This window comes from Bidens hawaiensis, unplaced genomic scaffold, assembly GCF_021521415.1.
Source record: "Bidens hawaiensis isolate Kalapana, Puna unplaced genomic scaffold, B.hawaiensis_p1.1 tig00044041_1, whole genome shotgun sequence".
Lineage (NCBI taxonomy): Eukaryota > Viridiplantae > Streptophyta > Magnoliopsida > Asterales > Asteraceae > Bidens > Bidens hawaiensis.
The window spans coordinates 27,570-46,001 of record NW_027497803.1 but is presented as its reverse complement, the minus strand read 5'-3'; the positions used below and the strand labels follow the sequence as shown (position 1 = coordinate 46,001).

General features: G+C 34.5%; 3 protein-coding genes across 3 annotated transcripts; 2 read left to right on the top strand and 1 right to left on the bottom strand.

The window, feature by feature from the left end:
* The first annotated feature begins 2,985 nt into the window (after window positions 1-2,985).
* On the top strand, window positions 2,986-3,579 carry LOC143594654 (ethylene-responsive transcription factor ERF071-like). Its single transcript, XM_077073914.1, has one exon. It carries the CDS (start codon window positions 2,986-2,988, stop codon window positions 3,577-3,579), a length of 594 nt encoding a protein of 197 aa, XP_076930029.1.
* A 4,958-nt stretch (window positions 3,580-8,537) lies between these two features.
* LOC143594641 (protein yippee-like At5g53940) lies at window positions 8,538-11,027 on the top strand. The gene is made up of 5 exons (XM_077073904.1): window positions 8,538-8,674; window positions 10,283-10,326; window positions 10,445-10,553; window positions 10,644-10,699; window positions 10,773-11,027. Exons 1-5 carry the CDS (start codon window positions 8,579-8,581, stop codon window positions 10,849-10,851), a joined length of 384 nt encoding a protein of 127 aa, XP_076930019.1. The 5' UTR covers window positions 8,538-8,578; the 3' UTR covers window positions 10,852-11,027.
* Window positions 11,028-11,426: 399 nt separating this feature from the next.
* On the bottom strand, window positions 11,427-17,356 carry LOC143594651 (uncharacterized). Its single transcript, XM_077073911.1, has 21 exons — window positions 17,161-17,356; window positions 16,832-16,934; window positions 15,701-15,757; window positions 15,543-15,570; window positions 15,338-15,460; window positions 15,142-15,253; window positions 15,003-15,040; window positions 14,810-14,863; window positions 14,642-14,710; window positions 14,422-14,538; window positions 14,271-14,339; window positions 14,095-14,174; window positions 13,892-14,005; window positions 13,585-13,789; window positions 13,417-13,503; window positions 12,689-12,859; window positions 12,477-12,607; window positions 12,262-12,394; window positions 12,038-12,162; window positions 11,791-11,973; window positions 11,427-11,699 (listed from the first exon to the last, which is right to left on the bottom strand). The coding sequence occupies exons 2-21, from the start codon at window positions 16,924-16,926 to the stop codon at window positions 11,660-11,662; spliced, it is 2,031 nt and encodes a 676-aa protein (XP_076930026.1). The 5' UTR covers window positions 16,927-16,934; window positions 17,161-17,356; the 3' UTR covers window positions 11,427-11,659.
* Window positions 17,357-18,432: the final 1,076 nt, after the last annotated feature.

Below are 18,432 nucleotides of genomic sequence, written 5' to 3'. Positions count from 1 at the left end.
TTTTCGCTTTAAAATCGTAAATTACCAAATTTGAACACGAAGCACCATCTAGGCCATTGCACGAAATGTAGATGGAATAATGATATATTGCTTCAATTTCAAGCCTCCTTTTGGTCTCTTTCTGGATCACCCGAAAGAACCCACACCCGAAAGTACACTAGTCGTTGGACTTTATTTTCTCTTATGTGACCCACGTCAAACACCCCACCCCACCTTTCTATTTACGGAATTAAGCTTTAGCAAAAGTTGACAAATTACACCCTCAAACTTTTAAGAGTTAATTGATTTAGGTAATAGTTGGATTATTCCCATTAAATATGTTTTTTTAACAGCAAATGTGCGGACACCTGAGACCACCTTGGAAAGTTGATCGCATTACCCCGAAGAACTGAAAGTGGTGACCCGAACCACCCACCCAGGAACAATTCACAACCAGAAAACTCTCCTAACTCAAGCTGCAACAAAACACTTAGGGATGGTAGTGAAACCCGAACCCGATGGGAAAACTTGAAACTCGACATAATTGGGACGGGTAATACCCGACCCATTAAGGTTTAGGACGAGTTTGGGATTAGTTTTGAAAACTTTCGTGGGTTTGGGACGGGTTTGCGATTCGTAACATACTTGATTATCCGACCCAATTACCCGATAACATTGACCCATTTACCCGATTAGAAACCGATATACCTGAAATAACTTTATATATATATATATATATATATATATATATAAAAGAGTTCAAATAAAAAACAATTGTTTTGTAAGAAGGGTGTGAAGAGCTTTAAAATAAAACAAACCACCTAAATATGACACTATACAATGTAAATATGAAACAATACAATTATTTAGAAACTACCAATCTCAACCACTAGATCATAGATCCAAGGGCCTAGATCTATTCTTATTCTTCTCACAAAAATATTGTTTTTTACATTAACCCTACTATATATATATATATATATATATATATATATATATATATATATATATATATATATATATATATATTTGTTATTTTAAATATATGTTTATATCTGACGTATAAATATTCATCCATAATAGTATATTCTAATTCCCATATCCTACAAAGTGTGAAAGATTATTCTCATTCTAGTTTCCCACATTCTCAAGATGCAAAGAAGCAAAGATTATTTCTATGTTATTTTCTTTTTTGGGTTATGTTGATGCACGCATAATCTTTTAAGTTAAGTATTGTATTAGTTATATTATGTGAAAACCCGATAAAAACCCAACAGGTATGTTTGGGGCTGGTTATACCCAATGGGAATACGGGATACTGAAACCCGACGGGTAATTATCCGATAAATACCATACGGGTTTGAGACATGCTTGAATAATCGGGTATGGGTCTGAGAATACCTAAACCCATCTCAAACCCGACTAATTGTCATCCCTAAAAACGCTTCATGCAAAATTCCAACCCACGACCTACTATAAGAAAATTATCATAGCCTCATAGGACTACTGCTATATACATATGTTGTATAAAAGGACGGTGCACTTTTAAAAACACAAGAAAAAATCACTCAACAAATGGTATAGTAATATTTAAAACTATATTCTAATATTTAAAACACAAGAAAAGATCATACACTTGTCTAGAATGCATAATATTTAAAACTATAATTTCTTACTCATTAAATTTGTAAAATTTAATTAACTTACATTCTAACTTTTATTTTTTAAGAATGGATATATGCATTAGCTATAACGGGTTATTGTTTTAGATATATTTGTTTTTGGTTCGTGCGTGTATACTAGACCAGTTAAGGACTTTAATATAATAAAACTAGGCTGAGCGATTGTTCTTCTTTTTCTTTTGTAGAGTGTGTAGAGACTCTTATATATACCAAAATTACGTCGAAGAATTTTTTGTAAATGTAGTGGACAAGGCGATCGCGTGCAACATATGTGTTACAAGGCTATAAGGCGGGTCATGAGATCTAATTGATGGACTAGTAATATTGTTTCGGAATTAGTAGACTGTCAAAAAGATATACGTCCCTATGATTGCGTTTCTTTAAGGTGACCAAAACTTTGATTCTAAAGATGATTCTAAAGATGTAGTCGGGGCACACAACCAGTCCAGGTGATGGATGGTTGCTGCACACCGACATCTATATGACAAGTGTCCCTTATACGATGGTGAAACTAATATTCAAGGTGCTACCCCGGTAAGTGCAATATATGCATGGGGAATTGCACGATTATGGTGGTGAGTGAATGTGTTGTACCAAATGTTTGATGATCACCGTTACTTGTTTTATGCTTTGACTAGTCCTTATGGGGAAAGAACTCAGTGATTCGTGCTTACACATCAAACACATCACTAGTCAAGAGCTATTATCGCTCTCCTTATGAGTCACTAACAGGTCGAAACTAGTGACTTTCATTATAAACGAGACTTCACAATTGACTCTTAGACAACCAAGAGTGTTACATAGGGTCTCAAAAACCAATAAACAACTCGTGACATATAAGATACCATAAACTCTTAACATTTCTAAAGACGCGTCTATCATGCTAGACCATGAACACAAAGTACGTATACACCCATTATAAAATACTTGTATCACATATAACTAGTTTAGCATCACATCTAATAATAGAAAACACAATAAACAACTTAACAACCAAGAACACGCATCTCTTACAAAACCGTCTTTAAAGATTCACCAACCACATACAATCCTACCCTAGATATCATACAAACTAATTCAACCAAGTAACTTATTATTTAGGCACCATTTGAAAACTTAATAATAATACAACTAAACATGAAAGTAGGAATTGTATTATTAATTATTGTAACACCCTTAATTTAAGGAAAGCATGGGTGTGTGTGTGTGTATGGTAAAACCGACGTCTTAAAATTAGCCCTAACCCACGGAGTAACATTTCTTCCACACCCACTATTTAAATCCCCAACACCCCCACCCTTTTTTCTCACGTCATCATCATATCATGCCTCCTCACGTCGCCAACACCGCCGTCTCCGAGACTCGCTACCGCGGCGTCCGTAAGCGTCCGTGGGGCCGTTACGCCGCCGAGATCAGGGATCCAGGTAAGAAGAGCCGTGTCTGGCTCGGTACGTTTGATACAGCCGAAGAAGCCGCACGTGCGTACGACTCCGCCGCACGTGAGTTCCGCGGTGAAAAAGCCAAGACGAATTTCCCGACGTCAACCGAATTGTCTCTTCCGGTTACCGGTAATAAAACCGTCAGTAAAAGCCCTAACGCCGTTAAATCATCTAACTCCGCCGTTCCGGCATTGGATCTCAGGCTTTCGAATATTCCGGTAGCTTATCCGATGCGTCATCCTTTCTTCATGTTCCGTACACCTATCGTTAATCACGGTAACCGTCTGGATTTGTTTAGATTTGAGAGATCTGGTTCTCATACGCCTAAATTGACAATCGGCTCCGGTGACGGTAACGGCGGTCAAAGCGACTCCGATTCATCGTCGGTTGTGGATTTCGGTTACCGTACGCGTACGGACAAGGCGTTTGTACTGGATCTGGATCTGGATCTAAATTATCCGCCACCGGAAGTTGCATGAGTATTATTATAATTATATGAAATGAGAATGAGAATGTAGTGGATTGATTAAAATTAAATCTTCCTTCCGATTGTATATAATATACATGAACAGGAATCAAGCAATCGGAATTTTGATGCTGGAAGCTTGTTTTTTTTGGTTAATTAACTGGTTGTAACTTAGGCTTTGGTGGTTGTACTTTTGGTATTATCTGGTTTCCAACTGTGCAGCCAGGTGTAGGCGCATGGTAGCGTTGCCGCAAACGGAAGGAACAAAGTACAAACGGCTTTTGAAAAATAAAATATAAGGTTTTGAAATATTAAAATAATAATAATAATTAAAGGATTAAGTTAATGGACTTTCTTTAATGTTTTGAACACGTCTTGATTTGTCATATAGAGTTTATATGTTGATTTACTTGGTCAATGTTAGAATATTGACTTTTATATCTTCATTAAATAACACCTTTGACCGTTTGAATAATTAAAAAAATGCAATAAATATGTTAGTTATATCCATTTTTTACTGATATATTATAATTAAATTTACCAATTTGTATAAACTTCATACATATTAAATATATGGGTAATATGTGCATTGTAATGCATTTGATTAGTATTATTATTTATTAGAGCCCACATTATTATTTGTTGTATTCGTCATGGAGATGAGATCATGCAATTCTACATTCTTCACAAAAACGCCACTCATCATTTACCTCACGATATCTATTACACGTGTTGTAATAGTCTAGATGGGCCTTGATTTTATGATATTAATGCAAATTGTATATTCTCTTTACCATATTTAAATTGTTATTTGTACTAAATCTTATATCCACATAGCCATATATTACTAGCAATATTAACTCGATTATGAATAACGAATTTATGTATTTAATGTTTAAACCACATAAACGCTATATTGATATTTCATTTCTTCATTTGGATAATTGTAGTTCTAGATAGGGGTGTGCAACTTAACCGCCATAACCGTTAACCGAAAAATAACCGACATAACCGAACCAATTTTAACCGTTAACTGTCATAACCGATGAGTCGGTTTAATAAGTTTTTAAAACCGCCAAATACGGGTCGGTTTTGGTTAAAGATAATTATAAACCACTATAACCGAACTGACCTATTTATTTAACCAACAATATGTTTGGGATTAACTTTCACTAACATATTTTTGGATTATATTATTTTGATGATTTTGGTTATACGCTTGTTATAAAATCAAGTTGAATTTCATTGTTGAATTATATAATGTCATTCTCTTTGTTTGATAAATTGGTATTTATATTATGGATTATATATATACTTTGACACTTTGTTGTATTATATTATATCGTTTCTTTTGAATAATTTGTGCCAAATTTTTAGGCATAATTACATTGTTTTGATTATGATTAACCGACTCATAACCGACCCACTATAACCTTCAAAACCGATTAACCGAACCGCCATAACAGGTCGGTTATGATTATGATTATCCATTAACCAACATGTCGGTTATGATTATGGGTTTGGCTCAAATCCGCCCCAAATCAACCCATACACCCCCCTATTTTAAGGTGAAGTGCATTTAGTACACGTGGCATCAGAGACTTACAGCATAGAACATTCAAAATAAGGCTATGTAGGGGTGTACACGGACCGGACCGAACCGGACGAGAGCATGTCCGTGTCCGTCCGTTAAGCTTTTGACGGACAAACGGACGGTTCACGAACACTCTACCGAACGAAAATTCATGTCCGTGTCCGTCCATTAAGAAATTGAGTTTGTCCGTGTCCGTCCGTTAATATTTTAAACGGAACGTTAACGGACAATAATGGGCAAACAGACACTAATGGACATTAATGGACAAACAAACATGTGAACATTAATGGACAACGAACACTAATGGACAAATATAAATGGTTACATATTAACACCAAGCATATATCTAAACAACTTCACATACAAATTAGGAATTACACCATATAACATTCAAATATACTTAACACTTAATATATTAACATAAAGTGGATCACTATAATATAAGAGACATCAAACATGTGTAGTAATATAAAAGTGTTATTAATCACACTAGAAATTCCGCAGTTAAATTACAATGCTGGATAGATATAAACACTAACGATACCTGTCGGACATTACCGGACGTAATCGGACGAACGTTACCGGACATTCACGAACACTATCGAACGGACTTGGCCCTTGTCCGTGTTCGTCCGTTAAGCTTACCGAACGAAATTTTTGTGTCCATGTCCGGTTCGTTTATTAAACGGACGAACATAAACGAACCTCTTGCCGAACGGACGCCCGGATGTCCGCCGGACGTCCGGTTCGCTTACAGCCCTAAGGCTATGTATAATCGCCGGTGGTGTTTGTAAATAATATTATTTTAACCTTTGGGGTGTGGGTTATGGATTTAGTTGGATTTTGTGTGGGGAGTAAAGATTATTAGGAGTTGAGGTTGGGTGTGGAAGAATGGAGGTTGGAGATTTAGAAGATGATTAAGTAAATATTTGGTAGGTTTGGAGTGGAAAGATTTTGTTTGGTAGTTTTTTTTTGTGTATTTTTTTTATTTTAATGTATTTATTTAATGAATTCTTATTTATTTAATTTAATGATATCTATTTGTTTAATTTAAATAAAAAAGAAAATAAAAAGATGACCTGGTGATAAAGGAGTTACAACAACATTACACCCTTAAAATAAAAACCCTTATTTGATGACTGAGCGCCACATGACACGAATCACCTCATCTTGTAGGCCCTCCGCTACACATAGCTTAACAAACCTCTATAAACCATCACATCAACGTCGCCTCATATTCCAAACTTTTTTTAAACACCTACATTTTTTCACAACAACAAGCCTACGCAAACCACATTAAATTTTGTTAAATTTGTACGTATATATCCAATATATATGTGTGCATGTGAGAGAAATGACCACATCATCATTTTATTTCTAGTTTGTTTCTGCCGACTTTGAAGACAAAATCCACCTCCAAAACAAGGAGATTTGTGACCAAAAAGTTTGTCTCTTGCCACATGGATTCAAACCTTGGGTTTTCTAACTCATTGTAGTTGCTCTTATTTAATAACTAGTGTTTTTCTCAAGCGTTGGTATAACTTAAGCGTTGATTTGGTAAGTCAACGAAATTCTCTCGGTTTCGGTTAGATGGGTTATTGTGCCGGAACTAAGACAAAAATAAAACAAAATAAAATATAAAAATGGGGGTAGATCAATGGCGCGACGTTGGTCGATAAAACTTGACCGTTATTGATCCCATGCGTGAGGCGGTTGAGTCTACGTGAATTTAGTTGGTTTTCATCATGGTCGTTACTATACCGAAACTAAAAAAACAAAAATAAGCATTCACTCGGTTCTCGTACGATACTGGAACTAAATCAAAATGCAGGAGTCTACGTAACTAAAACAAAATAATAAAAAAAGAACAAAAACACACATCTGTACTTTCATTACGGGCCGAAACAAGAAAAAAAAAAACGAAAAAAATAATACTAATAGGGTGCCACAAAGTGGCCCAATAAGAGCTTTGTGGCACTAAACTTGCACCTTGTTATATACGAAGTATAATATTAGGGTGTAGTTTAAGTGATTATTAAACCAAACCATTAGTAACAATTTTATCATGAACTAAACGAAAAAGTTGATACTAATTACGAAACCAAACTAAATCATTACTAATAGTTTTGCTTTGCTTAATTAAGTTTTTGGTTCATACTTATTTGACCCAAAGAAGTACAAAAACAAAAACTAGTCTCTAACTTCCAAAAACTTAACTATGATACCTTGTAAATTTTCTTTTAATTCTATATCTTGTTTGCAATAAACTAAAATCCTCAACCATTTATTGATGCACTTTTCACACGCCTTGGTATTGGCTAGGCTACAAGCCTTTGTTATGCATAAATTTATTCATGTACTTATTTTGTGTATGTGTATTAATAAATTACAAAATATGCAAATTTGTTCATTAGATAATATACCCACTTCATTTTAATTTTCAAAAAAAGTTCCCTAAAATTTTACTTAACTTTTACCTAGATATTATTTTTAATTTCAGTTTAAACAAACGCCCCCCCCCCCCCCCCCCCCTATTTTTAGACAACCATAACCTTTTCATATATTAATAATTTTTTTTAAAAAAAATTACACCTTAAAATTAAAGTTTATAGTCTTTAGTTAATTTAAATATGATATTGCTGTAGTTGTTTTTAGTTATAAAAAAATTGGCATGTTACATTCGGGTGGTCATTGTCCAATTTTAACAGTCTTAAGTTAAACCACGAGTAACTATTTACCTAAAAATAATTGAAAAATATTTTCTCTTGTAGAGTCGTAGTTAACAGAATAAGATATGATTAAATGGTTATTAAATAATATAATTTACATAATTTAGAACCAAACATAAGTGAGGATGAGGTGGAATAAGTTGGTTGTGGCTTAATGGTAGAGCACTCATTTTACAAGTGAGAGGCAGGGGGATTAAATCTTACTACCACCAACTTATATGGGAGATATGAGGAATGACCCTGGTTTGCCAGGGTTCGAGTCCTGATCTCACCCGGTTTTACCGGCTCCTCGCTGTCGTGCCGTTTGGCGGGCGTGGAGGGTCGGGTTTTATCCGGTGAATCCCTCAACAGGTTGACCGCTAGGGGCTCCGTCCGTCCGGAGTAGTAGCCGGCTCGGGCTACCTTTAGCCAATGAGGGCCGCGTACGGGATACCCGGCGTTACTTAGTTGGCCGTTAAAAAAAAATTATTTTAGGATGCCCAATCCAAGAATAGCGGCGTTACTCGCCACGTAACTAGAAAATGTGCGGTGGATATAAATCGTTAAGTCTAATTAATATTAATATTAATATTCTTCTCTCTCTTTCAGTTTGTTGACATCCACTTTGATTTGATCATTCTTCTTCTTGATTCTTCTCGGTGGTAGATAGATACTCTCATCAACTCATTTTGACTGTTTCGGGTCAACTAATGGGTCGGGTATTTCTGGTGGAGCTAGACGGTAGGGCTTACAAATGCAAGTTCTGCAAAACTAATTTAGCTCTTGCCGAAAATGTTGTCTCCCGGGTAATTAATTAATTAATTAATTATTATCTTCAATTTCATCCAATTTGTTATCTTGTATGCTAGCATCAGTTATTAGGGTTCTATTTGTTTTACGATTTCATTGATTAGCGATTGATTGATTGTTCATGGATCACCGTCAAGATTGAGCTCAATTACAATTCACTAGCTCCTGTCTTCGATGATTATCGACTTAAATGCTCTAATTTTTGTTCAATTAGGGTTTATGTTACAACAAGTGTTCAATTGGAATGCATGAATAAATTGACCTTGTTTTATTTAGGGCAAATTTCTAGTATCACAATAATATATTAATTAATTTTCACTTCTCTTTTAATACTCTGAACCTTTTTACAAACTGGCTTGTTGCGCGAGTAAATAATGCTGACATGGCAGGCAGGCTAGTTGTGTAAACTACCTGTCCCGGTATCTGGTTTATAAGCCTTATGAGCCTGATGACACAGATCATCAAATTTATACAATTCGCTAACTATCAATGTGCTGCACGGTTTATCTGAATTTAAATTTATCCTCTGCATTAATTTTTTTCGTTAATATTAATAATGGGGTACATTCAAGCTAGTAGTTAGGATGTGCACTCTATATAAACACCAACGATTACTGGTCTAATCATGCACATTAAAGTACTCATTTAAACATACAACGTTACTAGTGGATGTGCCCATGTGGCCGGGAAATGAAAGTTTTGAGGACCTTTTTTCATGTGAAGGCTCTGACATTGAGTTACATGTACCTTCTCAACAGGAGGCACCGTTGGAAACATTTTGGTGACCATGGACATCAGAGAAACAATTATTAACATGGTTTCTCACGTTATTTTGTTCAAGCTGGCCAGTCAGATCCGAGAACCCCATGTCCGGTCTTCTTTATGTGTTGTATGTGCTTTGCTGACCCAGGAAACAGCAAAGCACATACATCACAAAAAGAAGATCCGTCATGGGCTTCTTGGATCCGACTAGCCAGCTAGAACGTAGTAGCACGAGAAACCATGTTAATAATGACTTCTCTGATATCTGTGGTATCCAAGTTGTTTCCTATGGTGGTTCCTGTTGAGGAGGTACCTGTACCTCAACTCAGAGACTTCACATAAAAAAAATGCTCAAAACTTTCAGTTCCCGGCGACATGGTCATTTCCACTTGTACCATACTACCATTGTATGTTTAAATGAGTATTTTAATGTGTATGATGAGACTGATAATCATTGGTGTTTATATGGAGTGCAGAGCATATTATTATTATTAACAATAATAGCAGAGGATAAATTTAAATTCAGAATCACTTTACAGCATATTGAAACTTGAGTGGTTAAACGTCTTTAAGAAAGTTAGCATGATAGTCGTGAAACTTGATTACTGTTTAGTGACGTGTTCCCGATGGGTCTGAACTATATTTGAATATTTTACCTGAATATATAGGTAGCTAAAATAACTTAAAAACACCTCATTTTTTTTATTTGAAAATGAAAATTTTCACTTTTGACATCATTTTAATTTCAAACTTCTCTAGTATGTGACAGTGTGACATGAAGGATTTTGTATCATGAGTATGTTAATATCATGTTTTTCATGATATTTTTTCTATGAAACCAGGGTTTTCATTGCCGCAGAGGAAAAGCTTATCTCTTTAGCAACGTGTAAGTTGTTCAAACCATGAGAAATGGCTAATCTTGATTTTGAATCTTGAATCTTTGTTCTTGAATCTTGAGCGTTTGTTGTAAGCAATTTGGTTACTGCAAGTATTTTGTTATTTAGGGTGAATGTAACAGCTGGACCTATTGAAGAAAGGACGATGCTATCTGGATTGCATACTGTTACAGATGTATATTGTGTATGCTGTGGTCAAATTGTTGGCTGGAAATATGTAAGCACTCGTGTTACAACTATTATCATGTAACCATGAGTAACGCTTTGGATATTAAATATTTGTATTTGGGATGATTGTTAATAACAGGAGACTGCACATGAACAATCGCAAAAGTATAAAGAAGGCAAATTTGTTCTTGAGAGGTATGCCCCGCCTTTGAGGTTTTTGTTGGTTTGACCCGATTTGTATGTTTGATGAACATGTGTGTTTGGACAGAGGAAGGATCATTGACGGGCTTGATTCAGAGTTTTACATCGATACGCGTCCGAGTTCAAGTGATGCTGAAGAAGCCTGATGTTTAAAGGTTTTAAGTTTAGTAATGTATGTAAGAAGAATAAATGATGTGAGGTGATGGAAAGATGTTTTGTAGGATGTTGTATTGGATAAAAATGAGTTGAGCAATGTTTTCTGTCCACTTCACTTTTTCTCAATGCACACCACTTAACCACTAAGATGCTCCCCTCCTAGAGAAAGCGCCTACAGAAAGAGAGTAACGTTTGCTGCGACATGTGCCAATTTTATACGACTTTTACTTCTAGGATTTTGATTTCTTGCCCAATCTTGTTGAAATTGTCGTTACGTAATTTCTGTTTTTCTTCGCTGATGGTTGATACCTTTTTCAGTGTTCTAGTATTAGAATCTGAGATCTCTTGTCAATTTACGGTTCTTAACTGTTTTAGGCGTCGAAATATCTAAAACTTGAATTGATATTGGAATTGAACATGGAATTGAACTCACATTCGCTTTTCTCCATGTTCTTGTTGAATACGATGTCATTTGAGGCTACAAGAAAAGGACGAGCTTGAAGAAGAGAGTGTATGATTATGTGAACCCCGTGACACAAATGAGTTTTAAAACATAAAATCAAGTTACAAATAAACAAACTCCAAACAATAGGTTTTGATGGCGGTTTGACAAGATGTTTTACAACGGAAGCAGAAAGTTTACAACTCACAAAAAAATTGAGATGTAAGCTCGCAGCTCAAACAATATACATATTCCTCTAAATCTTATATACATTTGAATAAATTAATCAATACCAAACATAAATTTAAAATGCACCACAAAAGTTAGTTTCAACTCAACAAAATCCAAAATTGCTTTCAACCCACATTCACATCTTTAGAAGTATGCCCTTGCCATCTACATAAATAAATAAATATAAATAAATTATTGCAATAAGAGTTTGGTGTGCATTAAAAATAGTTTTAATAACAATAGTCACTTGATATACCTTGAAAGCAAAAACCTTGTAAGTGGGCTTAAGTTGGCATTAGACTGAGCCTCCTTGTTTTGTTGCTTCTTTTTGCTATCGGGTTCCGGATTCACATTATCTGGTTGTTCATTTACCTTTTTACCCTTGGAAAATCCACGGGTCGCCACATCTTGAAGATTTTTCAATGATGGTTCCTTTGAACTGAAAAGAAGTCTCATAAGCAAAAATAAACACAAACAAACTATAACTTTATAACGCGACACACCTTGCTAGCCGATGAAGCAGCCTTGTAACAAGAAATTCACAAGAACCAGGTTTCGTGTACTCCAAATCGATTAAAGAATTTATAACCTTTTGCACAACCGGAGCTCCTAAATCCTCAGAAATTTCCTACATTATATGCAAAAAAATAAATAAATAAAATAAAAAAATTGGATCATCATGTGCTTAACATATAAACCGGTGACGAATGCAATAACCAGCGCACACCTCTTTCAACGACGGGATTAGCAGAGTAGACAGTGTAGCAGATGCTGATGTGGCGGCTACTTTATGTCTCTCTTCTTCATTGCTACTTGTTTGTCGAGGTTTTGCAAATGATCTTATTGCATCTTGGAAATCTCTGAAGTAGGCATGATAGTATTTTATCCAAAACATAATAATGATACATAAGGCTCGAGTATAGAAAGAAATAAAAATCATACCTGGACGAATCTGAACTATTTGTTGACCTCTCAGGTTGTTTATTTTCGTGAGCATCTTTGTTGAGTTTGCTCAAATTTGACTTATCTCTCACATTTCCTTTCCTCATTCCCGCTTGAATTGCAGCCTTCGCCTGATGATATACAAACTCACAATCAGTTGACATTGATAAAACATCATTCAAAACAGAAAAAAAAAAGATTAAAGAAAAAACCTCAGCAAGATTTATTGCACTGTCTTCAGGGGAAGCAGAGAAAGCGCGCTCTTGATCACCCAATCTTGATTTAGGAGTTCCGGAAGAATCTGAATCATCATGTTGTCCACGGTATACAATCGTACCACTGGTGGAAGCATCCTCGAGAGAAGCATATATGCTGCTACTTGACTGTAAAACCACCAATAAATCAATCAGCAATACAATCGAATTAGGCCTGCAAACAAACCAATCGAACACAAACAATTGAACGAATGTTTTCTTGTTCGTATTCGTTTATGCCAATTCTTTAATAATATAAATGAACGGTTCACGAACGTAAATGAATGGACATAACTGAACATAGATCAACGAACATATCCGAGCTAAAAGCAATTAAAACTAAATACGAACAATGTGTTGGGTTGTAAAAGTTAATAAAACAAGAGTAAATTGTGATGGTCCTAAAAATTTAAATAAATATATTAACGAATGAATATAAATGAACGAAAATAAACTCATTCAAATGAACAAACGTTAACAAATGTTCACGAGCATAAATTAACAAACGAGACATTTGTTCATGTTCGTTCACTTTAACAAAAATTTTCTTTTTGTTCATGTTCGTTTATTTAACGAACATAAACACTTCCCGCCGAACGGTTCACTGAACGTTCAGTTCATTTACAGACCTGAAATGAATAATTTTAATTATCAAAAACATAATGTAAGGAACATGGTAAGCTTACCGTCCTGTGATCACTGGAAACTGATGACTTTTCAGATTTCAAAGGTCGAACCACCACCGTTCCACTGCCAACCGGAGATATATCTTCCTGTAAAACGAGACAAAAACATTAAAAGTGTCAGGAAGGAAGTGTGTGCGTGTGTGTGTGAGAGAGGGGGGGGGGACTCACATCATCCCTGTAATAATCTTGATTTTCTTCAAGAAATGACTCTCGGGTATCTTTATCAATGGAGAGTTCTGATGGAAGTTGGTTAACGCTTGCTTGATTTGAAGAAACATCTGATATTCTATTCCTAATTTGAGGTGGTCTTACAGAGCTTCTAACTGTCCCGGTACTTTCGGACCCACTTATGCTGAAATCCCAGCCGGCGTTTCTGAAGGTTTAAGGTCATGGTCCAGTTTTAATTATCGTATTAGTCAACAAGTTAATTAGCATATTAGTGGTCGAAAGTTAAAACTCGAAACTTAAAACTCACTTGACTTTCACAGTATCTTCAACCCTAGAACCCTTCACGGTATCAGAACCTTCAAGAACTTTTGTACCATCTTGCAAATTCCCGTCTTCTTTCAATTGGAACTTCGGTCGTTCTCTGTTAAAAGTAATATATTCTTTTTTCTGTCAAATTTTTTACATAACAAAGTTTTCATGTTAAATATACAATTAACTATCAGCAGAAACCTGATTCTCTCCAGAAGTTTTGGACTCTTTCTAGCATTTTTAATAAAACGGTGCTTCAAAAGCTCCTTTGCGCTTGGCCTCTGAAATATAAAAAATAAAAAAAGAAAAACATAAACCATACGGTTTGATATATTTAAATTAAAAAGTAGTAAATTCTGTATTACAAACAAACATACTTCAGCAGGCACTTTCCTTAAACACAATGAAACAAATTCTTTCATTGGACGAGAAAAATGCTCGTCTAACTGCAAAAAAGAAAATATAAAATGTTATTGAAACTGTAATTAATGAATTAAAAAATGAAATTGAAAAGAAAACTTTAAGGACCTGAGGTGGATTTTCTCTTGGTATAATAAAAAGAACTCTCATTGGGTGAAGATCAGCTAACGGAGGCTCCCCTTTAGCCATTTCAATTGCAGTTATTCCTAAAGACCATATATCAGCCTGCATTACAGAAAGTCAAAACCGAACTTCAAAAATATTTTGACTAAAAAAAGTCAACAGGCTCCGTATGTGTGTGTTTAAGGATTGTGTAAGAAAGTAGAACCTTCTCATTGTATCCCTCTGAATTCTGAATTACTTCTGGTGCCATCCAAAACGGTGTCCCTACAAACGTCTATTTTACCAATGAATTTATAAGAAACTGGAACGTAGGTAGCCGGCATTTTATCATTAAAAAACACAAAATTGTATAATGAATATGAATCGATAATACCTTTCTTCTAGAAATTGTCCTAGTTAGCTGTGCAGACACTCCAAAGTCCGCCACCTTTCACAAAAACGAGAAAGAAATAAGAAGTTTGGTAGTAAGCATGACATTTCATATATTCATACATTAACCATGAACTTTTAACAAATATAGCAAGAATAATTATTGATAGTTTTAAACAAGTAGATATCAGTAGTACCTTAACATCGCCACTCTCGGTCAACAAAATGTTTGCAGCTGTCAAAATGTATAAATGGTGTCATTGCGCAAGAAAATACGAAAAAGTTAATATTTATCAAAATAAAGATATCAAATTACTAAGTCCAAGGATTTGTAACCTTTGATGTCTCTATGGATTTTGCCTTCGTTGTGGAGGTATTCGATTGCAAGAAGCAAGTCACGTAAAATGCAAGCTATAGACATTTCATCCAATGGTTGATTTGGTTGGATCTGAAAAACCAAGTGTTATTAGTTACAAATAAAAATAAATATAATGTTCTAGATTAATAATCATTTAGTATAGAAGAGACATACTAGATCAGCAACAGATCCACCAGCCATATATTCCATTATTATCCATAGTTTAGTTTGGTGAAGATAGGAACCGTAATATTCTGTAATATATTGAGATCGACATTGTTGCAAAACCGCTATTTCCTGGCAAAAACATTATTGATGATGTATTAATTCATTATATATTTAAAAGAAGCACGTAATATTTGTAAGGGCATGGATATACCTTCTGGATGTCCTCAATTTCATCCTCTCTGCATAATATATATACAAATATTATAATACAAAACCAAGAAATAAAACTTGAAAAGCCTACCAACAAACAATTGGCTTTCATGTGATATAACAAAGAAATATAACAGAACGAAGAAAAAAACAACTCACGCTTCTTCCAAATCGATAACTTTAATAGCAACTTCTTTGTTGATGTCCTTGTCAAACCTGTAAATAAAAAAAAAACTATAACTGTTAGTTCAGCTAAAAGAATGAAACTGTAAACATGCATTTAAACTGATTGACATATAAAAAGATGTAAACCATTGACCAATTTTTAAATATCAAATAGACGAATATAATAAATTCATTCATGTCCATAAAAAAGAAAATCAGAAACCATTTATACGATCAGACCTAGATGCCTGTTATAGTTATTTTTAATCCTTTTCCTATTATTGTGTGTTTTTTTGGTCTCGCAGGTAAGCTTCTGAGCTACATTGAATGCACCTTGCGACTGTGAATATATCTTCAACACACTACATAATTAGTTCTGACAAACTTCTAAGCCACATACATCTATAACATGATTTTGTGGCATATAAAACAGCATAACATGTACGGTCTTCACAAAACCCCGAACGGAGTTGTTTACTTGGTAAGTGGTAACGTCTCTAAATCAGTGTTTGTGGACATCAAATTCACCTAAAAGATGGTGAAAAACACTTATGAATAACGACCTAGTGAAAATTTTACTCCACGTAAAGTTATCATCGATTCAAAACATAAAACTATGCAAGTCTATAAAGTGCCTCACAATTCCAAATTTGAACCTTAATCAAACAGACTTAACAAACAAGCATACTCATAGCAGAGCTATTAGCAGGGTCACTGGAGGAAGCATGGAGGCAAACCTTACCTCTATCCCAAAAGATTCAGTTCTTAATGTACATACATCTAACTCACAAGATTAAAATAACTTTCATAAATCATAATAGCATCTGCATCGCCCGTAAACCTCATTACCAAAAATTAAAAAACTATCTTTCTTGAAGTGAACTAAGTTTGTATACGACAACAATTAAATCCAGAAACTTAGCATGACAACACTAAAAATGTGAAATTTGACCTTCGTAGAAGCACAAAACCCTAATTCTCTATCCAACATTAAAACATATTTAATATTATGGGTGCATAAAAATCAATAAAGTTTGAAGCTTTTTAAAAAAGATTATAAACCAATAACACAAATCGCAAAAGCAACACAGAAATGAAGTAAAGAAGCAATTTTGAAACAATTACCCTTTATAGACATCACCAAAGGAGCCTCTACCAATGAGTTCAAGATTACTAAACCTGGACCCTGTTGCCTCCATAAGAGCAGCAGCATCTTCCATCTCAGCACCTAACTTTACACAACAATCAAATTCATTAATCCCATCAGCCAATTGATACTTTTATCGGTGAAGATAGTAATGCGGAAAGCAAAAGGATTCAAAACTACAGCTAAGCTAAATTATTTAATAACAATAATTAGGTCAAGTGAATTGACAGTCGAACGATTAAATTCGAGATCTTTAAGGAAAAGAAAGAAAACTGAAAACAAAACACTACCAATAGAAAGCAAGTACCTTGATTTGATTACACTTTTGGGGCTTAATTCTAATTCAATTATAATTAAACTAGGGTTTGTTTGTTTTAATTGAATTGAGATTGAGAAGATGATAGTGGTGGTGGGTTTTGAATTCTATTGGAAAATAATAATTAATAATAATAATAATTGAAAAATGGAAAATTGGGTGTACAGAGAAGAGAAGGCCTTGTTATTGTTTATTTAGGGCAGAAAAGAAAAAGAGTTTGTGTTTATTGACGTCACCCTGACGTCCAAAAATAGTCAATCTGATACTGATACTATACTCCACCTGAATTCACTTCGGTTCTGGGCTTTTGGGGCCTCAGCTGTATAATAATATTTGTATTAGGTTTGGAACCAGTATGTTTGGGCCTTGAAGGGAGACTGTGTTGGGCTATTGGGCCTGTCTATAATATCAATACTTAAAGGTGTAAAAAACCGGGCATCAAAGCCGATCCAACGTTAAAACCGAAACCTGGGTTCAGTTCCATAGCCGATTCTACCCGCCGATTACATAAGGGCATTAAATTTTAGTTTCGAATCCTGACCCATAACCAAGTTCTTATAATCCCCTAGCCTAAATTTTATAAGTTTTAAATAAATATATTAACAAACGTAATGAACTTATATAAACAAGTGTAATTGAACGAACATGTAGGATTTAAAAATTTATTTTTTTTATCAAGGATTTTAAAAATATACTTGAAAAATAGTAATTACGTCTAAACAGAAGGCAAACGGGCAACAAGTTACACCGGTACCTTTTTTAAATTGCAAAACTCAATCTTTTAAAAACTAAATCGTTAAGCTTGGATATGTTATGAACAACGTTAGTTTTAAATCACTTACTTTTTATAATTGTGTTTTTTATAAAAGACGATATAATATAATGGGGAAGGTTAACGTACAAATGAAATTAACGTGCTAAACGTGAGAATTAAGTAGAGTAATTATATAATTACATTATAAAGTATTTACATACTTACTCTACTTGTATATATAATTACTCTACTTGATTTTCACATTTAACACGTTAATTTTATTTGTATTTGATCCAAACCAATAATATAATAATAGCAATAACATCCTCATCTCCAAACAAAAGTTTCACATGAAAGTCACTGGTAACTCTTATATTTTAAGGTTCCACACAAGTAAATCCAACAACTTCAGTTCCCTGATTTTTAAGAAGATGAAGATGTCGGCTGCTGGCAGAATCAATCAGTGAGTCATCGTCCACCTCTTTATCGTGTCAACTTTACACCATATC